At 39.2% G+C, this 18,312-nt stretch overlaps 3 protein-coding genes across 5 annotated transcripts; 2 read left to right on the top strand and 1 right to left on the bottom strand.

Moving 5' to 3' along the window:
- Positions 1–289: 289 nt before the first annotated feature.
- On the top strand, positions 290–4,962 carry LOC308701889 (uncharacterized protein). Of its 3 annotated transcripts, none has more exons than XM_081384364.1 (4): positions 290–419; positions 2,300–2,494; positions 2,623–2,702; positions 3,774–4,962. In XM_081384364.1, exons 2-4 carry the CDS (start codon positions 2,492–2,494, stop codon positions 4,735–4,737), a joined length of 1,047 nt encoding a protein of 348 aa, XP_081240490.1. In that variant the 5' UTR covers positions 290–419; positions 2,300–2,491; the 3' UTR covers positions 4,738–4,962. The 3 variants fall into 3 exon arrangements, with proteins under 3 accessions (XP_081240490.1, XP_081240488.1, XP_081240489.1); XM_081384362.1 differs by lacking the exon at positions 290–419 and adding an exon at positions 914–1,239; XM_081384363.1 differs by lacking the exon at positions 290–419 and adding an exon at positions 1,003–1,239 and having other exon boundaries at positions 2,451–2,494.
- Positions 4,963–5,429: 467 nt separating this feature from the next.
- LOC308702113 (uncharacterized protein) lies at positions 5,430–8,223 on the bottom strand. Its single transcript, XM_081384774.1, has 3 exons — positions 7,448–8,223; positions 6,918–7,053; positions 5,430–6,341 (listed from the first exon to the last, which is right to left on the bottom strand). The coding sequence occupies exons 1-3, from the start codon at positions 8,086–8,088 to the stop codon at positions 5,592–5,594; spliced, it is 1,527 nt and encodes a 508-aa protein (XP_081240900.1). The 5' UTR covers positions 8,089–8,223; the 3' UTR covers positions 5,430–5,591.
- Positions 8,224–15,426: 7,203 nt separating this feature from the next.
- nmur1a (neuromedin U receptor 1a) lies at positions 15,427–18,101 on the top strand (the record flags this gene model as incomplete). The annotated part of the gene is made up of 2 exons (XM_081384889.1): positions 15,427–16,324; positions 17,722–18,101. The coding sequence occupies 2 exons, from the start codon at positions 15,427–15,429 to the stop codon at positions 18,099–18,101; spliced, it is 1,278 nt and encodes a 425-aa protein (XP_081241015.1).
- Between the last annotated feature and the right edge of the window lie 211 nt (positions 18,102–18,312).

The following is an 18,312-nucleotide window of genomic DNA, read 5'->3' as shown; positions in this document are numbered from 1 at the left end:
CCTCGTGCAAAATCACTATGTTTGAGTATGAATGGACGTATGTGGACAGTGTGAAGTGGGCAGCCTGAAGGATGAAAAAAGACCAAACAAAATGCTCAGTGCTTGTATAGGGTTAAGCAAGACTTGTGATGACACACAGAATAGGGGCAGAGAGAGAGAGAGAGAGAGAGAGAGAGAGAGAGAGAGAGAGAGAGAGAGAGAGAGAGAGAGAGAGAGAGAGAGAGAGAGAGAGAAAGAGAGAGAGAGAGAGAGAGAGAAGCATAACTGTGTTTCAAGGAAACACTCCCATAATCTTTAAAACTAGAATAGCGGTTGACTAGCAGCAATGGGCTTCTGATGAGAACCTTCAGCTTCAGAACATCAGTTTCAATTCAACCCTCAACTGGTGTTTTAACATACTGGATTGTGCATTGCAAAAGGTAAGCATTTTGTTAATGTTGGTATATAAAAAAAAAAAAAAACTTTTTTTTATTTATTATTTCTTTATATGTGTCTTGTCAGATACTGGAGGCACAGTGGAATGACAATTGCTTTGAATGGTTTCCTCTTAATTGAATGTTCCAGGGAATGTGTGAATTAGGTTTCAGACTCAATGAAATCAGATCTAAGTGGCACAAAGTAAAAAAGCTTAGGGACTGTTCGTTTTTTATTTAAGGGGCTACCGGAGGAGTTTTGAGATCTGTAGTCAAAAAAGACTTGACCCTCCCTTCACCAGCAATACATTTTTCTATGACCCTCCAAAAGGATTGTGAAAAAAGGCATGACCCTCCCCGATAATTTATTGATTACTTCTGTACTGGTTTGCGCTTTGCAAAGATGTTCAGATAGCCATTGTTTTTTGTTTGTTTTTTACAACCATGAAAAACGACTAAACCTAAATTTGGTTCGTATCACGACTTTTTATTTTAGATTTGAAAAGAAATCATGTTTTCGGTGTTGCTGCGGTGGTGACCATAGACAGTATAAGAAGTGGACAGAGCCATCTCATTGGAACTCAATTGACTATGTGCACGTTAGCATATGCTACTTCCGGCTGCGAAACCGATAGGGGGTGTCTAGTTTCCGGTAGCCTGATGGACGACGCAGAGGATGTATATTTCTCCAGATGTCTTGGACATTTGCCAAATATTACAGTCGATGATGTTCATCGACTGGTTAGTGATTTTTCCCCAGCTCCCCAGAGCAAGAGAGAGAAGGGGTTTAAATATTACATCTCTCAGTATTTGCATAATTTTGAAGGTAAGTCACAAAAACATCCATGCTAAGTTACGTGCTCAAGCTATGCTATCTGGTAACTGTTATGTTATCTCTCTATACATTATAAAAGTCATATATAAAAATCATGCGTTAGATAGTGCATTTTCCCGAACAGTTTGTGTTAGCCGTTGTTTTGTTTATGATGTTCGGAGGCTATGTTGTTGACAACCACTCCTACACATGTCATACAGGGAGTAAAGGTATCCGACGTTGTTCGTTCGTTATCAAGTTAGGCTGTTTTCACCATAGACTGTAAGGTTTTCACACATATTTCTAGACAGGTCTCCCTTGCAAAATATGTTCTAACCCCAAGGGCTTCTCCTGGTTAAAGGGTATAATATAATAATAATAAATAAATAATTAGTAGCCTAAAATCTTCCGTCTAGTTGTCATGGATACGCAACGCTCCACTCTGTAAAGCGACTGCTTGGGTGCGGTGACAAAAAGCAGATGTGAAAACATTGTTTACTTTTCACAATGCAGCAGCGCCTGGCTCCACCCAAATATGTGTGAAAACTGTGTTGATTGACTTGACTATGAACAAACGAACATAGTTTTAGATAAATGGATTTAGATAGCCTAAGCTTTAGATAGCTTGACAACAATATGTTCCTATTACAGTTGCTAATTATTATACTTACCAACTAACTTGCATGTTATTCTATTACTAACTTGCTAATATTGTTATTTTTCTGCAGTGTCTGAGAAAGATCAGGGCTCAGGAGAGGTGGTTGTCAGGGCAGAGTGCTTCAGGTCCATGAGGAAAGCTGAGAAACCTCACAAGCTCAGAGTATGGTTACAGTCAGCAGCAGTGTGAAATTGTGTTCAGTGTACAAATCCTAGTAGGCCTAATGTTGGGTAGGGTATTGTTAGGCTGTAGGGTAGTGATGGACGTAGGGTATTGTTATTTTTCTAGGATCATGTCAGGCTGCATCATGTCAAGGGGGTGTTCAGACAGGCTTTTTTTTTTTAAGAAATGAGTAATACTGTCAAGGGATATGCATTGATTACATTAAATACATTCATATGTTTTACTTAATAGGTTGTCCTAAAAGATTTGCAGCCTGTGCAACTTCTGCACTTCTGCTGCACCTGCAAGGCTGGGAAAGCTTTATGCAACCATTGTGTAGCTCTTCTGTTTCAATCTGCACACTATTCGCAATTGAAACTCCAAGTTGTTCCCCCAATATTAGGCTGCACTGAAGGTGAACAACAGTGGCATAAGCCTAGAGTTATGGTGAGTTCAATCAATCAAACTTTATTTATAAAGCACTTTTCGTAAATACATTGTACCTGCTTTACAGTGGATTAAAAACAATCCTACTTGCCTACATTCTCTATTTATTTTTCACTATATTGACATAGGGGATAAAGCCGGGCCCTGTTGACAAGATGGCTGTGATCTCAGCCAAACCAAAAACAAGAAAGACCGCAGAGGGAGTGCGGTAAGTGCTCCATTTATGGGATTTTAGAAAACAACATTCCATTGGACAATAGCATTTTAAACCAGTGGGGGGAAACTGAAATTATTATTGTTACAAGGTAGGTTCTATGTGTTTTACATCTAAATCCTTCTGCAGGTGTCTTTCAAGTTGGCCAAAGCAGGCACACCTTAAAGGGATACTCCACCGTCTTTTCATATTAAACTATGTTATTCACTTAACTAAGACGAGTTGATACATACCTCTCTCGTCTCAGTGCGTGCACTCAATCGCTCTGGCGTGCGACGAAACTTTGTTCACTCAGTTCATTCAATATGGGCCAAGCAGAGAAGCTACCAAACACCTCCACGTTTTCCCTATTTAAACACAGTTACTCGCGTAGTGTAACTCGACCTAGGACGGTGACACAAAACAAAACGTTGCGCTTTTCTAAGCGTGTAAAATGGATAACTATATTGTATGGCGGAATACCATAGCAAGTGCTTGTAAGCACTTCGTCTTGGCGGAGTAATATTTTCACTTGAGGGAGCGGGGGCCGGTGAGAGGATTTTTCACGAGTGAAGATATTACTGCGCCAAGTCGAAGTGCTCATAAGCACTTGCTATGGTATTCCGCCATACAATATAGTTATCCATTTTACACGCTTAGAAAAGCGCAACGTTTTGTTTTGTGTCACCGTCCTAGGTCGAGTTACACTACGCGAGTAACTGTGTTTAAATAGGGAAAACGTGGAGGTGTTTGGTAGCTTCTCTGCTTGGCCCATATTGAATGAACTGAGTGAACAAAGTTTCGCCGCGCGCCAGAGCGATTGAGTGCACGCACTGAGACGAGAGAGGTATGTATCAACTCGTCTTAGTTAAGGGAATAACATAGTTTAATATGAAAAGGCGGTGGAGTATCCCTTTAAATCATGAAATTCAATTTTATTATTAATTCTGATGACCTGTCACTGTACTGGTTATTGTATTCTATTTCCAGAATGCTCTTCCCCTCAAGCAAAATGTATTACTCTGTTGCAGATTTTTAGCGTGTGTGTGTGTGTGTGTGTGTGTGTGTGTGTTTTCTAACATACAGGAGTAAACTGTACAAAGGCCTTCATGGGGAACTTCCTGACCTCTCAGTTCTTCGGGTGTCCGAGGTGTACAAAGATTTAGCTGATGCTGACCGCCCTATGATCTGCAGCATGGGAATAACTGAGGATATCCCACTTGTGGACTCACTGTTCGGCAAGGTGCAACATGGAAGTCCCCTTTCTTATCAGCAACCTGCCAAAGAGAAAGCAAAGACTCTCCATGATGCTCCACCTCCTCCATCATTGCCACTGCAAGGCTACAGACTTGAACCATCAGAGTGCATGTTTGTCTGTTCCAGGAAGCAACAGCTGCACATGAAAAGTCTCGAGGTTACCCTGGAATTGGCCCAGAAGATTGAATGTGCTACGCGAGAGCAGAGTTTGTGTGCCGATTGGTACAATGTACGGAAACCACGGGTGACTGCATCTCGTTTTAGAGAGATCTGCCATGTGGGCAAGGCCTCTGAAGAGGGACTTGCTGAACGCATTCTAAGAGGTACTCATCAGACAGGGCCTATGAAGAGGGGTTTGGAGTTGGAGGCAGATGCGATCTGGGAATATTGCCAGATAAAACGTGTGAACCACTACAAATGTGGGTTTGTGGTACAACCGGATGCACCATGGATTGGTGCCTCACCAGATGGGGTTGTTTTTGACCCCTTGGAGCAGCCTCAGTTTGGCCTTCTGGAAATAAAATGTCCAAACATTCCAAATTATGTAGACGCACCGTATCTCAAGGTCATCAATGGGTCATTGCAGCTCAAACCAACCCATGCCTATTATTGGCAAGTTCAGGGCCAACTACTTGTCACCGGTATGAGTTGGTGCGATTATGTCGTCTCCGCTCAAGATGATGTTTTCATACAAAGAATACAGAGGGATGAGAGTGTGATGGAACAAATTAAGCGTGGGATAGATAAGTTCTACTTCCACGTGTACATGGACAAATACCTGGCAGTGGCGTAAATTGGTTGCTTGTCATTCCTGAGTTTTGGGCACATTTTTACAGAAGACTCCTTTAAATCTGTTATTATCTTATGTTATATGTTATCTTATATGTATACGTTATATATTCTATTATTATAAATGTTCATTTGTGCCTTTGTATGCATTGTTATTGAAGGGCAGTGACACTTTCATGTTAACCATTTATGAAATTGAAGTTTGTCAAATATAGTTCACTTGAAATCTATTATGTGTTTTTGCTTTCTGAAGAACAGACAAATGGTCTTTGCATTTTTACAAAATCAAATCAAAATTTATTTATATAGCACTTTACAACAACGCTCAGGTTGACCAAAGTGCTTTACAACTGTGAAACCCACAAAAACAAACAATACAGAGCAAGAATCACATATATATATATATATATATATATATATGTATATATATATATATGTATATATATATGTATATATATATATATGTATATATATATATATATATATATGTATGTATGTATGTATGTATGTATGTATATGTATATATATATATATAAAAAACACATCAAAACCATATAATAACTAAATTATTAAAATATAAAACACCTTAAGATAAAATATGAAAGTGCTAAAAAAAAATCAAAAAGCCAGTTTAAATAAATGGGTCTTCTAAAAAAAGATATCACAGTCAACAGGAAGCACACAGAACAAAGCTGTAGACAGCACTAAAAGTAAAGCAGTTTTATTTGCAGAGTAACAGCAAATCATTTCCAAAACTTTATGAGTATTGTGTGATGTGTTATTGGCCTTTATTTAGCCAGGAGAGTGTGGTGTCAAAGTTCATTATAGAATGGATTAGGAAATCCGGCCACCAGAAAATCAGACCATCCATTTCTTGACCAGGGGTCCGTACTGATAATTAGTGAGGAGACATGCAACAGTAAAAAGCTGGTTTATATTCCCACAAATGGAGAGAGGGATGACCGTGTCAAAAAGTTTGTTCTCTTTGACCCTCCTAATGAGCCTCTCGACGTGGACTCTCAGACGTGCAATGGACTGGGTTTTAAGGACGTCCACCTCGGGCATTTGATCCTGTTTGGACATAAAAGCTGGGCGATGCACTTTCCCGGAAACTAGCTCATCTATCAGAAACCCCTTGTCTACCATAACTTCCATGTCGGGTGTTAGGAGGGAGGTGATGCCGGAGTGACGAAAAATCTCCTTGTCACTGATGGAGCCTTCAAAAAGTGCCGACACAAATGTCAATGCTCCATGGGGGGACATGCCAATAAGCGCTTTGAATGTACAGTGCGACTTGTATGTTGAAAATACCTCACTTTGGAGCAGAAGGGAGGTAGGGGTTTGGCACCTCATTTCTGTGCAGTCGAGGATGACCTGGGTGTTTTCATAAGTCCCATGGAAATCTGTGGGGCAGTTTGCTCTCACTGATCCGCTTGTCATCCATATCGAGAGAGATCCAAGTAAAGTATATAGAAAGTTGGACCACGTCACAACTATTCGACTCACTGTAGCTCTGTGGATGTTGAACTTGTGAGCAAGTTCCCTTTGTGTACAGCCGGTTGATAGATAGTTAAGGAAGAGGAACAGCTCGTCAACTGGCAGCAATTTCTGGGGAAAATAGTTACCGTATTATTAATAGATAGAAACACTATACAAGAAAGATAAAATACACAAACTAAGGTGATTAAAATATGCAGTGCATGTGGGGGTGTATGTAATCTAAAAATTGGAAACTTTCATCAATGATTTAACTGGTGGTAAAAGAGTAAGCTGCCTATAGCAGGCCAGCGTGGAGCTGAGCAGCCAAAGGAGCAGAGCAACAAAAGCAGGTAGTCGCTTGCACAGACAACAAGAGTGCCAGAGCAAGCAAAAAACAAAACAGCTAACAGTGCAAAATGTGTAATTCACATGGACCAAGCTGGTAGTATATATGAAGACTTCAGATGCAAAAGCCTCTAAGTGCCATCTGAAATTTTCTTCTAGAATGATCATTTTTTGTCAAGCTTGTATGTTTATGTTCAGTTATTTCACTTTAATGGCAATTCAAATTACCTATTAATTGTAATAAAATGAAATTACTTAAATATACAAGCTTGATAAAAATGCTCATTTTTGAAGAAAATTTCAGGTGGCACTTAGAGGCTTTTGCATCTGAAGTCTTCATATGTTTATTGTAGAACTTACTGTTGATCTGTTCAAAGGGCTCTCAGTGGATGTACTGGTGGAAAGGTTCTTCTGACCACTGGTGACTCTCACCATTCTGCTCGTTGCCTCTTGGATTAGATTCCAAAAGGCCATGAAATGCTCATATGATGGAAATCTGCATACAAAAAGCACATATCATATAGTTTTTCTATTGATGGCATTCAGATTACATCAAAACATTCTCATGTTGTGAACATGGAATCTAGCGTTGTTTTCTCTAGATCTGTTAATTATATTTTATTCTTCTTTACTGAAACACACAAAGTCACAATCCACACACATCAGACACACACCACACACGCATTGTATGGAACCGCAAAAATCCATACTAGCCAAACTATTATACAGCTATCGTGAAACTTTAAAGCTAATTACATCACCGGCTGCTGATAAGTTTTTTATTGCCTCGTCAGCAAAGACATGTATGTATATATTCATAATGTATTATTTACAGAACAAAGTAAATAAAATACACCAAATGTGATGGTGTGAAATCTCTGATTTCTTACCTGGTATAGTACCGAAAGTCATCAGGTGATGTGGCAAACCGCTGCAACCCAAATCTCTCCAAATGATGTGACTCGAGCTGCCTTGTGAGCTCCTCGATCTGCCTCGACATGTTCTCAAATTTCATCCGGTCGACCACGATAAAAGAGCTGGCTGTGTAATCGTGGTCTTTCATCAAGGGTGTCGTAGCCAACTCAGCACAACCAGAGACAGTGTTTTCATCCACCTCAGTCACCATGTCCACGGCGGAGTCATCCTCTGGAGCGCGGTCCAAAGCCTGGATTGCTCGAGGGCGGCGCTCCCAAACTCCGGGTCGCTGGGTTTTTTTAGTGTAATTATTCCAACCGAACAACGATGGAACTGCCTTTGGTCGAAGACACCGCTTTCCCGAAGAAGATATTACTATCTCTTCTTTCTCGAAGTGGCGACTGCACACTCTGGAGTTGGTGGTGGGGGTGAAACCTTCCCTTCTGATTTTAACAAGCCACTGGGCGCGTAAATTAAGTTCCTTTGGGAAACTATGGAAGCTCAAGGTTGTGTTGAATCTCCCCCCGGCGGTACATAGTGGCACGCAGCAATGGTGGTTATTACCACCGACTGCCCTTTGAAAAGTGAATCGTTTTTTTTTATGTTTTAGGTCCATTGCGAACGGTTAAACTAACTTAACGCCGGTTAACGCCGGTCCACTGATGTAAACAAGGCGGCAACCGGAAACGAAGTACCCACCTTCCGCCCTCAAACCGGAAGTTAGCATTTTTCTCGTGCACAGGGTCAATTGAGACAAGTGAAGCCCATTTTTAGGACTTCCGTTCCTGACGCGCAGACTCAAACCGACTCAAACAGAGCTTGACGACGTAGATGTGACGTGAGCAACCCGTCTGTCTTCTAGTGGCTGTGGCATGAGAAATCTGAATCATTCCCTTCCGAAACTTGCAGAGACGGAGAGTGTGAGTAGGAGGTGTCCATGAGCTTGGAGCAGGAGCAACTTTTGCTTGGTATTCTGATTAATTATTTTGTAATTTTGCCTCCACGTCTCCCCGATTGCCCGGGAGCTTCTCGTCCCGTCCATACGGTAATCTCTCTACTGTGCAACAGAGAGTCGCGTGGTTATGACGCAATCGTTAGCCTACTTTTACAAAAACTGCTTCTACGTGGCCATAACATAAGCTACAAGGTAATGGAGCATGTTATACATTGTCGTGTTTCTTTAGAAATAAATAATGGACAAATGGAGTCTTCAAACGCCTCAGATGTAAAGTTATTCGCTGTCAAAGTGACGCCAAAATGAATGGGAGACAATGGAATGCTAACAGCAGGTGAAGTTCTGCTACAAGATGGTGGCACGCGGCCAGCTTCAACTTCCAGTCGACTTCCTTCCCGCTTGGTGGTGACGTGTTCATGTAACATAAGGGTGGCGCTGCCAATAAAGCACCTAAAAGCTGTCACAAAGGACTGGCAAAAGTAATGATTATGAATACCGGTATGTCAAATATAGCAGTGTCAGCTGCAAAGATGAAGTTGACGATGTTGACTCGCGATCTACGCAGTAGTGAAACGCGCCAGAGAGAAATGCACATTTCATACGGATTACATAAGCAGAGAGCAATCTGTTTTCTTTTGTTTTGAATTGTTCTGTTTAAAAGTAGACATTTCAAGCTTTCTATATATTTCTCTCAGGTCTGTGAGGCAAGTAGCTTATACGCTGAGTTTCGGTTCATTTATGAGACGAGCTCCAGTTCACGTGCCGGCGCCTCCGTGTCGTTATTATCTATTGCCTGCTATATTTAGGCCTACTTTTTATTTATTAAATCCAGGCAACTGGTTGATGAATCATTGATTAGAATTAAGATAGAATTGATACAAAACGAAATTCACTTTAAAGAAAGGCTTTGTGCTTTCTGTTTGAGGTCTCCGTGAAAGTCGCTTTCAGCGCGTTCATGTCCGTAACGGAGAACTGACACGTCCGTAACATAGTTTTTTTCCTCATAAATGCGAACACGAAAAATAAAATAAAAAGAATATTTTATGTTCTGTGGTGGCCGACCCTTCTTCATCCGGTGGGTAGTATTAGGCCTACTTTTGTTTTTGCGCAGTGTAATTCATAGAATTACAAAAAAATAGCCTATGTTGCTACCTAAAAGTTAAAGTTTTTTTGTGTCACGTCACGTGTATTTCTCTCATATTAAATATAAAACGTATGTGTAGACTGATATTTTTCTAATGTTATGGATATATAAACAGATGTTTCAATATATTGCTATTAAATGCATTTTCTATTTCATAGAGAATTTATATTTCAAGTTTTGACTGCAAATGTCACATCCATAACGCTGGAATTGCCCAATTTTAAAGAATTTATCCTCAACTATTTTTTTTTTTAAGTATTTTATTATGTTAACTTCAAATAATACTAATAGTAATTGAAAGATGTGGTAGCCCTACATCTTACACATCACACTCCACTGTTATGGTGGGATTTTCAGTAGATTTACTCACTAACATTGTTGTGGAAACACAATAAGCATGCAAACTAAAATATGGTAGTATCGTGCTCCAGCGCACATTCTATCAGCTAAAGTTCTGGCGCCTCAGTCCCAATACTGCAAAACTCGACATGCATTCACATCACATGTTAATGCAGCGGTAGAGTTACACTCACAGGACTCTGCACTTATGCGCAATCACAAAAGTTAATTATTTGCTCATGCTTTGAAGCTTTGCCGGGTAAAAATTTCATTGGCGTTCTGTTCTGACATGATGCACTTTTTCTGAGCGTGTATGCCCGAAGTGCGCGTGCACTGTCAAACAGCGCCAAACTGGATTTTTGTTGGGTCAGTCCCATCTGATAGCAATGGGGGGCCGAGACTGAGAGAGCTACATGGAGCTACATGGAAAAAAATATGCAACAAGCCACTTTGAAATTTTGCTGTTTTCATGAATACAAAAGTTGGATGACCCACCCCTCAACAAAGAATACAAAGACATGACCCTCCCCTATTTCCCTCCGGTGGTCCGTTCCATAAATACCGAACGGTCCCTTATTTTATTTATATTGTCTTTTAAAATGTCTGGCAGGTACGGAAGAGGATTAGGGCCAGGCAATAATAAAAAAAATAAAACCATCTCGAGATTAAAGTCATTATAATGCGAGATTAAACTCGTTAAATTTCGAGAAAAAAAGTCGAAATACAATCTTGAGAATAAACTCATTAAATATTGAGAATAAAGTCGTTGTGTTTCGAGAAAAAACTCGTTAAATTTCGAGAAAAAAGTCGAAATACAATCTTGAGAATAAACTCATTAAATTTCGAGAATAAAGTCGTTGTGTTTCGAGAAAAAACTCGTTAAATTTCGAGAAAAAAGTCGAAGTAATTGTGAGAATAAACTCGTTAAATGTCGAGAATAAAGTCGTTGTGTTTCGAGAAAAAAAGTCGAAATGAAATGTAACGTTAGAGAATAACGCATTTGATCAGTGTTCATTGCATAACCTGATAGAGGACATGGCAGAGTTAGATCACTTAGACAATCTATATTTTTGACTTTCTTTCAGTAACAAAGAATAGAACATTAGGTCTAGGTCGGCTAGGTGTTTTTAGAAGAAAAAATCAGTCCAATTTGCGCGATGTACTCGCTTTTGTCCAACATGAAATTCATGGAGGTTTCATGGTTTCCCAGGATACCATAAGACGCATTATTAAACTTGTTGATCCTCAAGGTGTGGAATTTCGACGAAGGAGACGCTTGAGAAGACGCCACTTTCGCTGGCCCAAATACATTCTGGCATATGGACAGCCATGATAAATTAAAACCGTACGGCATTGCCATTAATGGCTGTATAGATGGTTACAGTCGTTACATTCTGTGGATGGAGGCGTACACAACCAACAACGATTAATAATGTGTCTTATGGTATCCTGGGAAACCACGAAACCTCGATGAGGTTGATATCGAGGCTATGCAATGAACACTGATCGAATGCGTTATTCTGTACATTTCATTTCGACTTTTTTTCTCGAAACACAACGACTTTATTCTCGAAATTTAATGAGTTTATTCTCAAGATTGTATTTCGACTTTTTTTCTCGAAATTTAACGAGTTTTTTCTCGCAACACAACGACTTTATTCTCGATATTTAATGAGTTTATTCTCGAGATTGTTTTTCGACTTTTTTTCTCGAAATTTAACGAGTTTTTTCTCGCAACACAACGACTTTATTCTCGATATTTAATGAGTTTATTCTCAAGATTGTATTTCGACTTTTTTTCTCGAAATTTAACGAGTTTAATCTCGCATTATAATGACTTTAATCTCGAGATGGTTTTATTTTTTTATTATTGCCTGGCCCTAATCCTCTTCCGTAGGCAGGCTTGTTGATGCCTCAGAATAATTATGCTGAAAAGTACAAAGTTTATAGTATTTTTTGATTCAATGCAAGCACTTGGCTAATTAAGTTTTTGGTGTTACTAGTTATTGGGGAAAACAAACAACAGAACATTAATAAATGTAATTGTATTGTATTTACTTGCATATACGTCAGCCTGTTGCAAGGATTGAATTCATGATTGTGTGAATCTGCTGTGTAACGCATACATGTAGTCCAAAATAATTATATTTAATGTGCATTTGTGGCGTACTTCAAATGTTGTACTTTTATACGATTTATAGGAAGTACACTTGCCATGTTGCCAAGTTTTCCATGTAAAGGACTTGATTATAATTTTAACTGTAGAGTGTTGGTTAATATATATTTTAAGTGTACTTAATTATAACTTTATCATTATAAATGTGCAATTACATATATAAATACATGACATGCAAGTTTCTATAGAAAGTATATTTTAGTTTACTATAAATGTTTGTCAGTACATTTGTCAGTATTACATCTAACGATGTACTCATGTCCTACTTGAGTGGTTAAAAAAAGCACTATTAAGTTCAACTAATTGCATTTAATCTAAGTTTAAACTATAATGCATTTATGGTTAAGTGTGTGGAAACATTACATCATCAACTTTCTGTGAAATATTATGCTTTCATTTTTGTATAACCATCACATTGGCTTGAAAAGGAGTATACAGTACTAATATAATCCTGCAAGCTGAAACAAAAGGTGTCTCTTTCCTCCAACTCGCCAAAGACCATCCCTGCCTCTTCTACTAATGGCATGGCTGCTGAACCATGAGATCAGATCCTGCTGGGGAATCAGCAGTCCTTCTCAAATTTAAACGATTTCCGAGCACTTGCAGCGGTTCACTCTTTCCCATTCCACCTATATCCATTGGGGGCTTTACTGCCGTATTAGAGGTCACATTAAGATATAGCTTCCTTTGCTTCCTTTTTTCCCTTCTTTTTTTCTCCCCTTGATTTAGTTTTGCCCCATTACTTCCAATTCCACTGCTACAAAGTTTTAATAAATGGGTTATATATGACGTATCTTTAAAAACCACTAGAAATAGACCTACCATTAGCTTTGACAAACACTTTTCTGTGTATTACGAATTTGGACAAATGCCGCAAATTAAAATGTAGGGGAGAGTGGGGTGATTTGTGCCAGGGGGGGGAAGTAGTTCCACCCCTTGTTCTGGAAAACCAAAGAATAATTTGGTCATGTGACCACATAATTTTGAAAAGCTATCAATTTTACTCATCCTCCAAAGAAGAGAGATACATGGCATGAGAGTTAAGCACATTTTAGTGCAAAAAACTGTTTTTTCCCTTTCAAAGTAAATTTTCTATGATTAAGGTTTTTTTATTGTAGTGTCTGAACAATTATAGACAAGTTTGAAAACATTTCACACATGTTTTAGTGCTTAAGTAGGCTACACCATGAGTCTATACAGTTAGCATGATGTTAGCTCTTAACTGCTGGATCATGCTAATTATTCAAACTTGTGGGTCTGGGGTGATTTGTGCCAAAGGGCTTGGGTTAAGTTGTGCCAGATCCAGACCACCTAGACCTACATACTCACAGGGGATCATCTGGAGAAGTGAGGAGATGGACATGCCTCATCAGTGTTTGACTTGGGCCTGCCTGTTATTTGTTTAATTTAGCTAACACTGATTTCAGTTTTGAGTTTGCACTATGTTATTAAAGAGAAGTTTTATTCAGTTTTTAAGTGGCCTAAGTCACAATAGGATGTTTAGAAATTAGCCTAGTCACTTTATTCTTATATGTTACATAATTGACAGACAGCGCTATGTCAACAGGCATCTATTGCCAAAGCCTTTTTTGCCTGAAATGATTCACAAATATCATATATTGTGTTGCTATGGTGCTCTAAATGGTTGCTAGGGCGTAGCTTGATAGCTTCACAATGATCCTGAGAGACTGATTGGTCGTCTGAGTAAAATGAGCCCGCCCCCTTGTCTCTATGACACTGTGATCCAGAGTTATGTTCAATACAAAATCCCTATGCAATTGACCATAGTAGGAAAAACGCATGCTATGGTATTCCAGGGTGACAATATCTAAATAGACCTTAAGTGAGTCATTTTGTATTGAATTTGTCTTGCTTTCATATAGCATACGGTTCATAACAGTAAAATGTTCTGTTTTACTTCAGAAAGCACTGGCACAATTTACCCCAACATATTTCCCCAAAAGGCACAACTTACCCCGCACCAGGGGCAAGTTGTGCCATGAGACCACTTTTTTCCCAAAAGCTATATTTCTGAAACTATTTATTTCAGATCCAAAGTTAGTATTCTCAAGGATGCACCACATCCTGAAATACATGTACATCCTTAAGTTGAAGGCATTACTGTCATGGCCTCACTTTAAAGTCACTTTGAGTAAAAACTGGCACAACTCACCCCACTCTCCCCTATTGAATTGAAAAGCCACAACATACTAGACCTGTAATGGTCTCGTTCTGTTTTGTTTTTATTCTGTTCCCTGCGCTGCCTTTCCTGAGTTGTGTTTGCTAATTAGTTGGTTTATGATTGGACTATGTTCACCTGTTGTTCATTTAGTGTCCTTATTACCTTTTTGTACTCATACCCTAAGGGCACATTTACACGACAACAATGTACGAGAAACAGAACAGTTTTCCTTTGCGTTTTTCACGTAATGTTGTCAAAACGATCCCCGTTCACACGGATCCACGAAAACGACTAAAACACTGCATTATTCATGCCAGGCCAGTAGAACTGAACATGTAATACTGTACACATGCGCATGAGGTGTAGCATTTTTGTAGTTTACACTGAGGATAACGGTATCATTTTAAAAATGTTGCACTTTGAAACCCGTTTTCAAAAGTTATGTCTTATAAATGAACAGTCAAAATGCATAAAAAGTTTTTAGTTGAAAACGGTATCGTTTAAACGGTCCTTAAAAATTAGTTTCCTCTGTTTATTGTTCCATGTCGTTTCAGTTTACATGGTTGTTTTATATTTTATATAAAATATATTTATATAAGATACTCCTAAGTGTTACTTTGGATTTATTATTAAAGAATGAAGTTTTTTTTTTTTTTTTTTTCTCTAATCGCCGTGCGCTCATTACAGCCACACTTCATTACAAGACCGTATTCTATACCATATTATGTTACATATATCTCCTCTTTTCTTTCCAAGTGAATTTAATAAATTATGGCCAAATTGCAGCCTTTAAAAAATTGTCTCATTTGCCTGCTTGCATGAGTTTTGCATTGCTTCTGGAAGACACAATCAGATTTACCTCGGGGCGTCAATTCTGCTATAATAACATTGACCATTACCGCCTACAGCTTTCCTCATGTGCTTAGTGTATGAATCAACTTCCCATTATTTATATGAGAATTAAAAAAAAAAACTTAAGTTTTAATATAAAATCTCCCACAGTCCCATATCATCCTTCCTTGTTTCCTTCTGCCTCACTCTCAACTGCCTAAAAAACTCTCAATCTGTCCCCCATCAAAAGATCCTCAATCTGTCCACTTGCCAAGAAATTTGTTCCTTATCTGATCTCTCCAACCCCTTTCATTCACTAGGTTCAGAATGATTCCCCAACCCAACTGTTCTTCGACGGATTCCTCTGCTTCAAGATGCATCCAAGATCTGCTGTGCAACGCCAGTGTTGTGTTGAACCTCACTGTGTTGGAGATGGAAGAGTTTTGCCTCAACCAAGACGAGTATCTGGAGAGATATCTGGGACCTAGACGTTCCCCGGTGTTCCTGCCAGTTTGCATAACCTACCTGCTCATCTTCTTGGTGGGAGCGGTGGGAAACATTCTCACGTGCATTGTTATCGCTCGCAACAAGGTCATGAGGACACCCACCAACTTCTACCTGTTCAGTCTGGCGGTGTCGGACTTGCTGGTGCTTCTCCTGGGAATGCCTTTGGAGCTCTATGAAATGTGGAGTAACTATCCGTTCCTTTTGGGTAAGGGCGGCTGCTACTTCAAGACCTTCCTCTTTGAGACTGTGTGTTTCGCCTCCATCCTCAATGTGACCGCGCTGAGCGTGGAGCGCTACATAGCCGTGGTCCATCCGCTCAGGGCCAAATACGTAGTGACGCGCACTCACGCCAAGCGCGTGATCTTGACCGTGTGGAGCGTGTCTGTGTTGTGCGCCATTCCCAACACCAGCCTCCATGGCATCTTTACCCTCCCTCTTCCCAAAGGGAAAGGAGCAGGAGCCATCCTCACATCCGCCACCTGCATGCTGGTCAAGCCACGCTGGATGTACAACCTGATCATCCAAATCACCACTGTGCTGTTTTTCCTCCTGCCCATGTTGACCATAAGTGTGCTGTATTTGCTCATCGGCATCCGGCTGAAGCGAGAGAAGATGTTGCAGGTCCTGGAGGCAAAAGCCTGTCTGGGACAAGACAGCTCCTCTAATGTGCGCAGTCAGCAGCAGAAGAAACGTCGCCAGCAGGTCACTAAAATGCTGTGTGAGTAGGCCAGCCGGCCAATAATTGCATTCTTTTGGATGTAGCCATGGCTGTTTTGAATACACTTTGAACATATTCTTAACATATGTGATGTGCTCCATTCTTTTGAGTCGTTTTGAAACACATCTTGAGTTTTATGCACTGAATAGACTGCAGTCTCTGCTTTCTAATGATATATAATACCCCCAAATCATTGTTGACACATAACCATTTAAATAATAGTCATTGTTAATACGTATGGAGTAATACATAACATTTAAGGGTACGACATTTACTTTTTGTACATTTCGGTAGATGCTGAAACGTACAAAATGGACTTTTTGGTGACATTTAAAAGTAAACATTATTATTAAGATGTTGTATAATTGCCCTTTTATCGACGAATTTTAGATCCCTAAACCCTACGCCAAACCTAAACATAACCATTTTATAGAGAATATAAAAAGGATACATGCAACTTAATGGACAGAAATGTGTAGGAAAATGACAATGTTAGTAACGATATAGCATTTAAATGATATTTTGAGCAGCTAATCCCAATCCTACCTCTAAACCATTTCTGAAAAATATGTAGCTATTAAGAAAAACATAACAGGCAGACAAGTGGAATCACAATTTATTCATTGCAAAATTATTTTAAAATATATTTGCTATATTTTAATCATCGTTTCATGGGCGTTGTGAACTGCTGAACTGAGGCAGCTCTGTCACAGCATATTAAAGAATGACAAACCTTAATCTATTGAATGAATTTCCCCACTAACGGTTCTTTGCAACTAACGCCTTAAGTGTTAGAATGTTTTATATATAGAATTTTTCCTTTTTTAAATGGTGCAAAATGGGGGTTGGGGGTGGGGGGGCAAGATCCCATAATACTGGGTGTTAAATTCAACGGAAAATAAACATAATCTTCAGAACTCCAAACGTCTTGTGCACAATATTAAAATATATTAAATGAATTAAAAGTCTTCCGCAGCCATAAGATTACTTAAAAAAAAAACTGCTGGAAATGTAGGCAAGCAGTAGAGCAACATGGCATTTGAGATACAATTTGATTTGGGTGTGTGCTTCCTTCAAGCACTCTTAATCATATCTATTTTTGTCTGTTATCAACATTAAATTGGATGTCATCACTCTTCAAAGTGAGTGACAATTCATAGTTGTTTTCCCCTTTTTATCCATGTAATCAGTAACACATAAGTTCAAGTCAAAACATACAGTCTGAAATGCTCAATAATATTTAACTTGTTTTGGTTTTAATGTATACATATAATTATAGGATTTTTTTTTTTTTTTTTTTTTTTTGCTATTCTGAAAAAGCCCATACAAAGTCAGTTAAGTTTTTACAATAACAATGAAAAAATGATTTTATCTGTAACACAGTATTTTCTCCTCAGTTGTACTAGTGGTCATGTTTGGGATCTGTTGGGCTCCATTCCACACCGATCGTCTCATGTGGAGTTTCATGGACCAGAAGAATGAACACATGAAGGTCTATGAGTATGTCCATGTCATCTCCGGGGTCTTCTTCTATTTGAGCTCAGCCATTAATCCAATTCTCTACAACCTTATGTCCACCCGCTTCAGGGAGATGTTTAAAGAGGTGATGTGCCACCACAAATGGCATCCCGCCCCAAGGAAATACTCTCTGAGCATGACGAGGGTTACCGTGCGCAGCACTGTGAGTGAAGTCCCACCCTGCAATGGCACCAATACTACTGAAGGAGAAGGTTATGATATGGATGGATGCCAGGAGAATAAGACCAACTTTTCCTGAGAAACAAACTTCAACTTGTACATTTTGTACTATATGGCTTGAAGTTGACATGAATGCTGCAACTTTACAAAAAGTTCAGTAATCATACATTTAAACATAAATTATACGTAGGTATACAAATGTTTAGGCAACACTGGGCAAAAATCAAATTTGGTTTGATTTTCTAACAAAACAAAGAATCTGTGATTCCCTCCCATGTATTCACAGCCAG

Source organism: Scardinius erythrophthalmus (genome assembly GCF_964197995.2).
Source record: "Scardinius erythrophthalmus genome assembly, chromosome: 14".
NCBI classification, from domain to species: Eukaryota; Metazoa; Chordata; class Actinopteri; order Cypriniformes; family Leuciscidae; genus Scardinius; species Scardinius erythrophthalmus.
The sequence above is the reverse complement of the archived record's forward strand: the minus strand, read 5'-3'. Positions and strand labels throughout refer to the sequence as shown.

What these genes read in the sequence shown, in the direction of transcription:
- LOC308701889 (XM_081384362.1), top strand. Translation starts at nt 1,090, where the DNA reads ATGTATATTTCTCCAGATGTCTTGGACATTTGCCAAATATTACAGTCG. An exon ending in GTATTTGCATAATTTTGAAG is followed by an intron (nt 1,240 to 2,299) that starts GTAAGTCACAAA and finishes TTTACTTAATAG; the next exon opens with GTTGTCCTAAAAGATTTGCA. An exon ending in GGCATAAGCCTAGAGTTATG is followed by an intron (nt 2,495 to 2,622) that starts GTGAGTTCAATC and finishes ATATTGACATAG; the next exon opens with GGGATAAAGCCGGGCCCTGT.
- LOC308702113 (XM_081384774.1), bottom strand. Translation starts at nt 8,088, where the DNA reads ATGGACCTAAAACATAAAAAAAAACGATTCACTTTTCAAAGGGCAGTC. An exon ending in GACTTTCGGTACTATACCAG is followed by an intron (nt 7,054 to 7,447) that starts GTAAGAAATCAG and finishes TTTTGTATGCAG; the next exon opens with ATTTCCATCATATGAGCATT. An exon ending in GCCCTTTGAACAGATCAACA is followed by an intron (nt 6,342 to 6,917) that starts GTAAGTTCTACA and finishes TATTTTCCCCAG; the next exon opens with AAATTGCTGCCAGTTGACGA.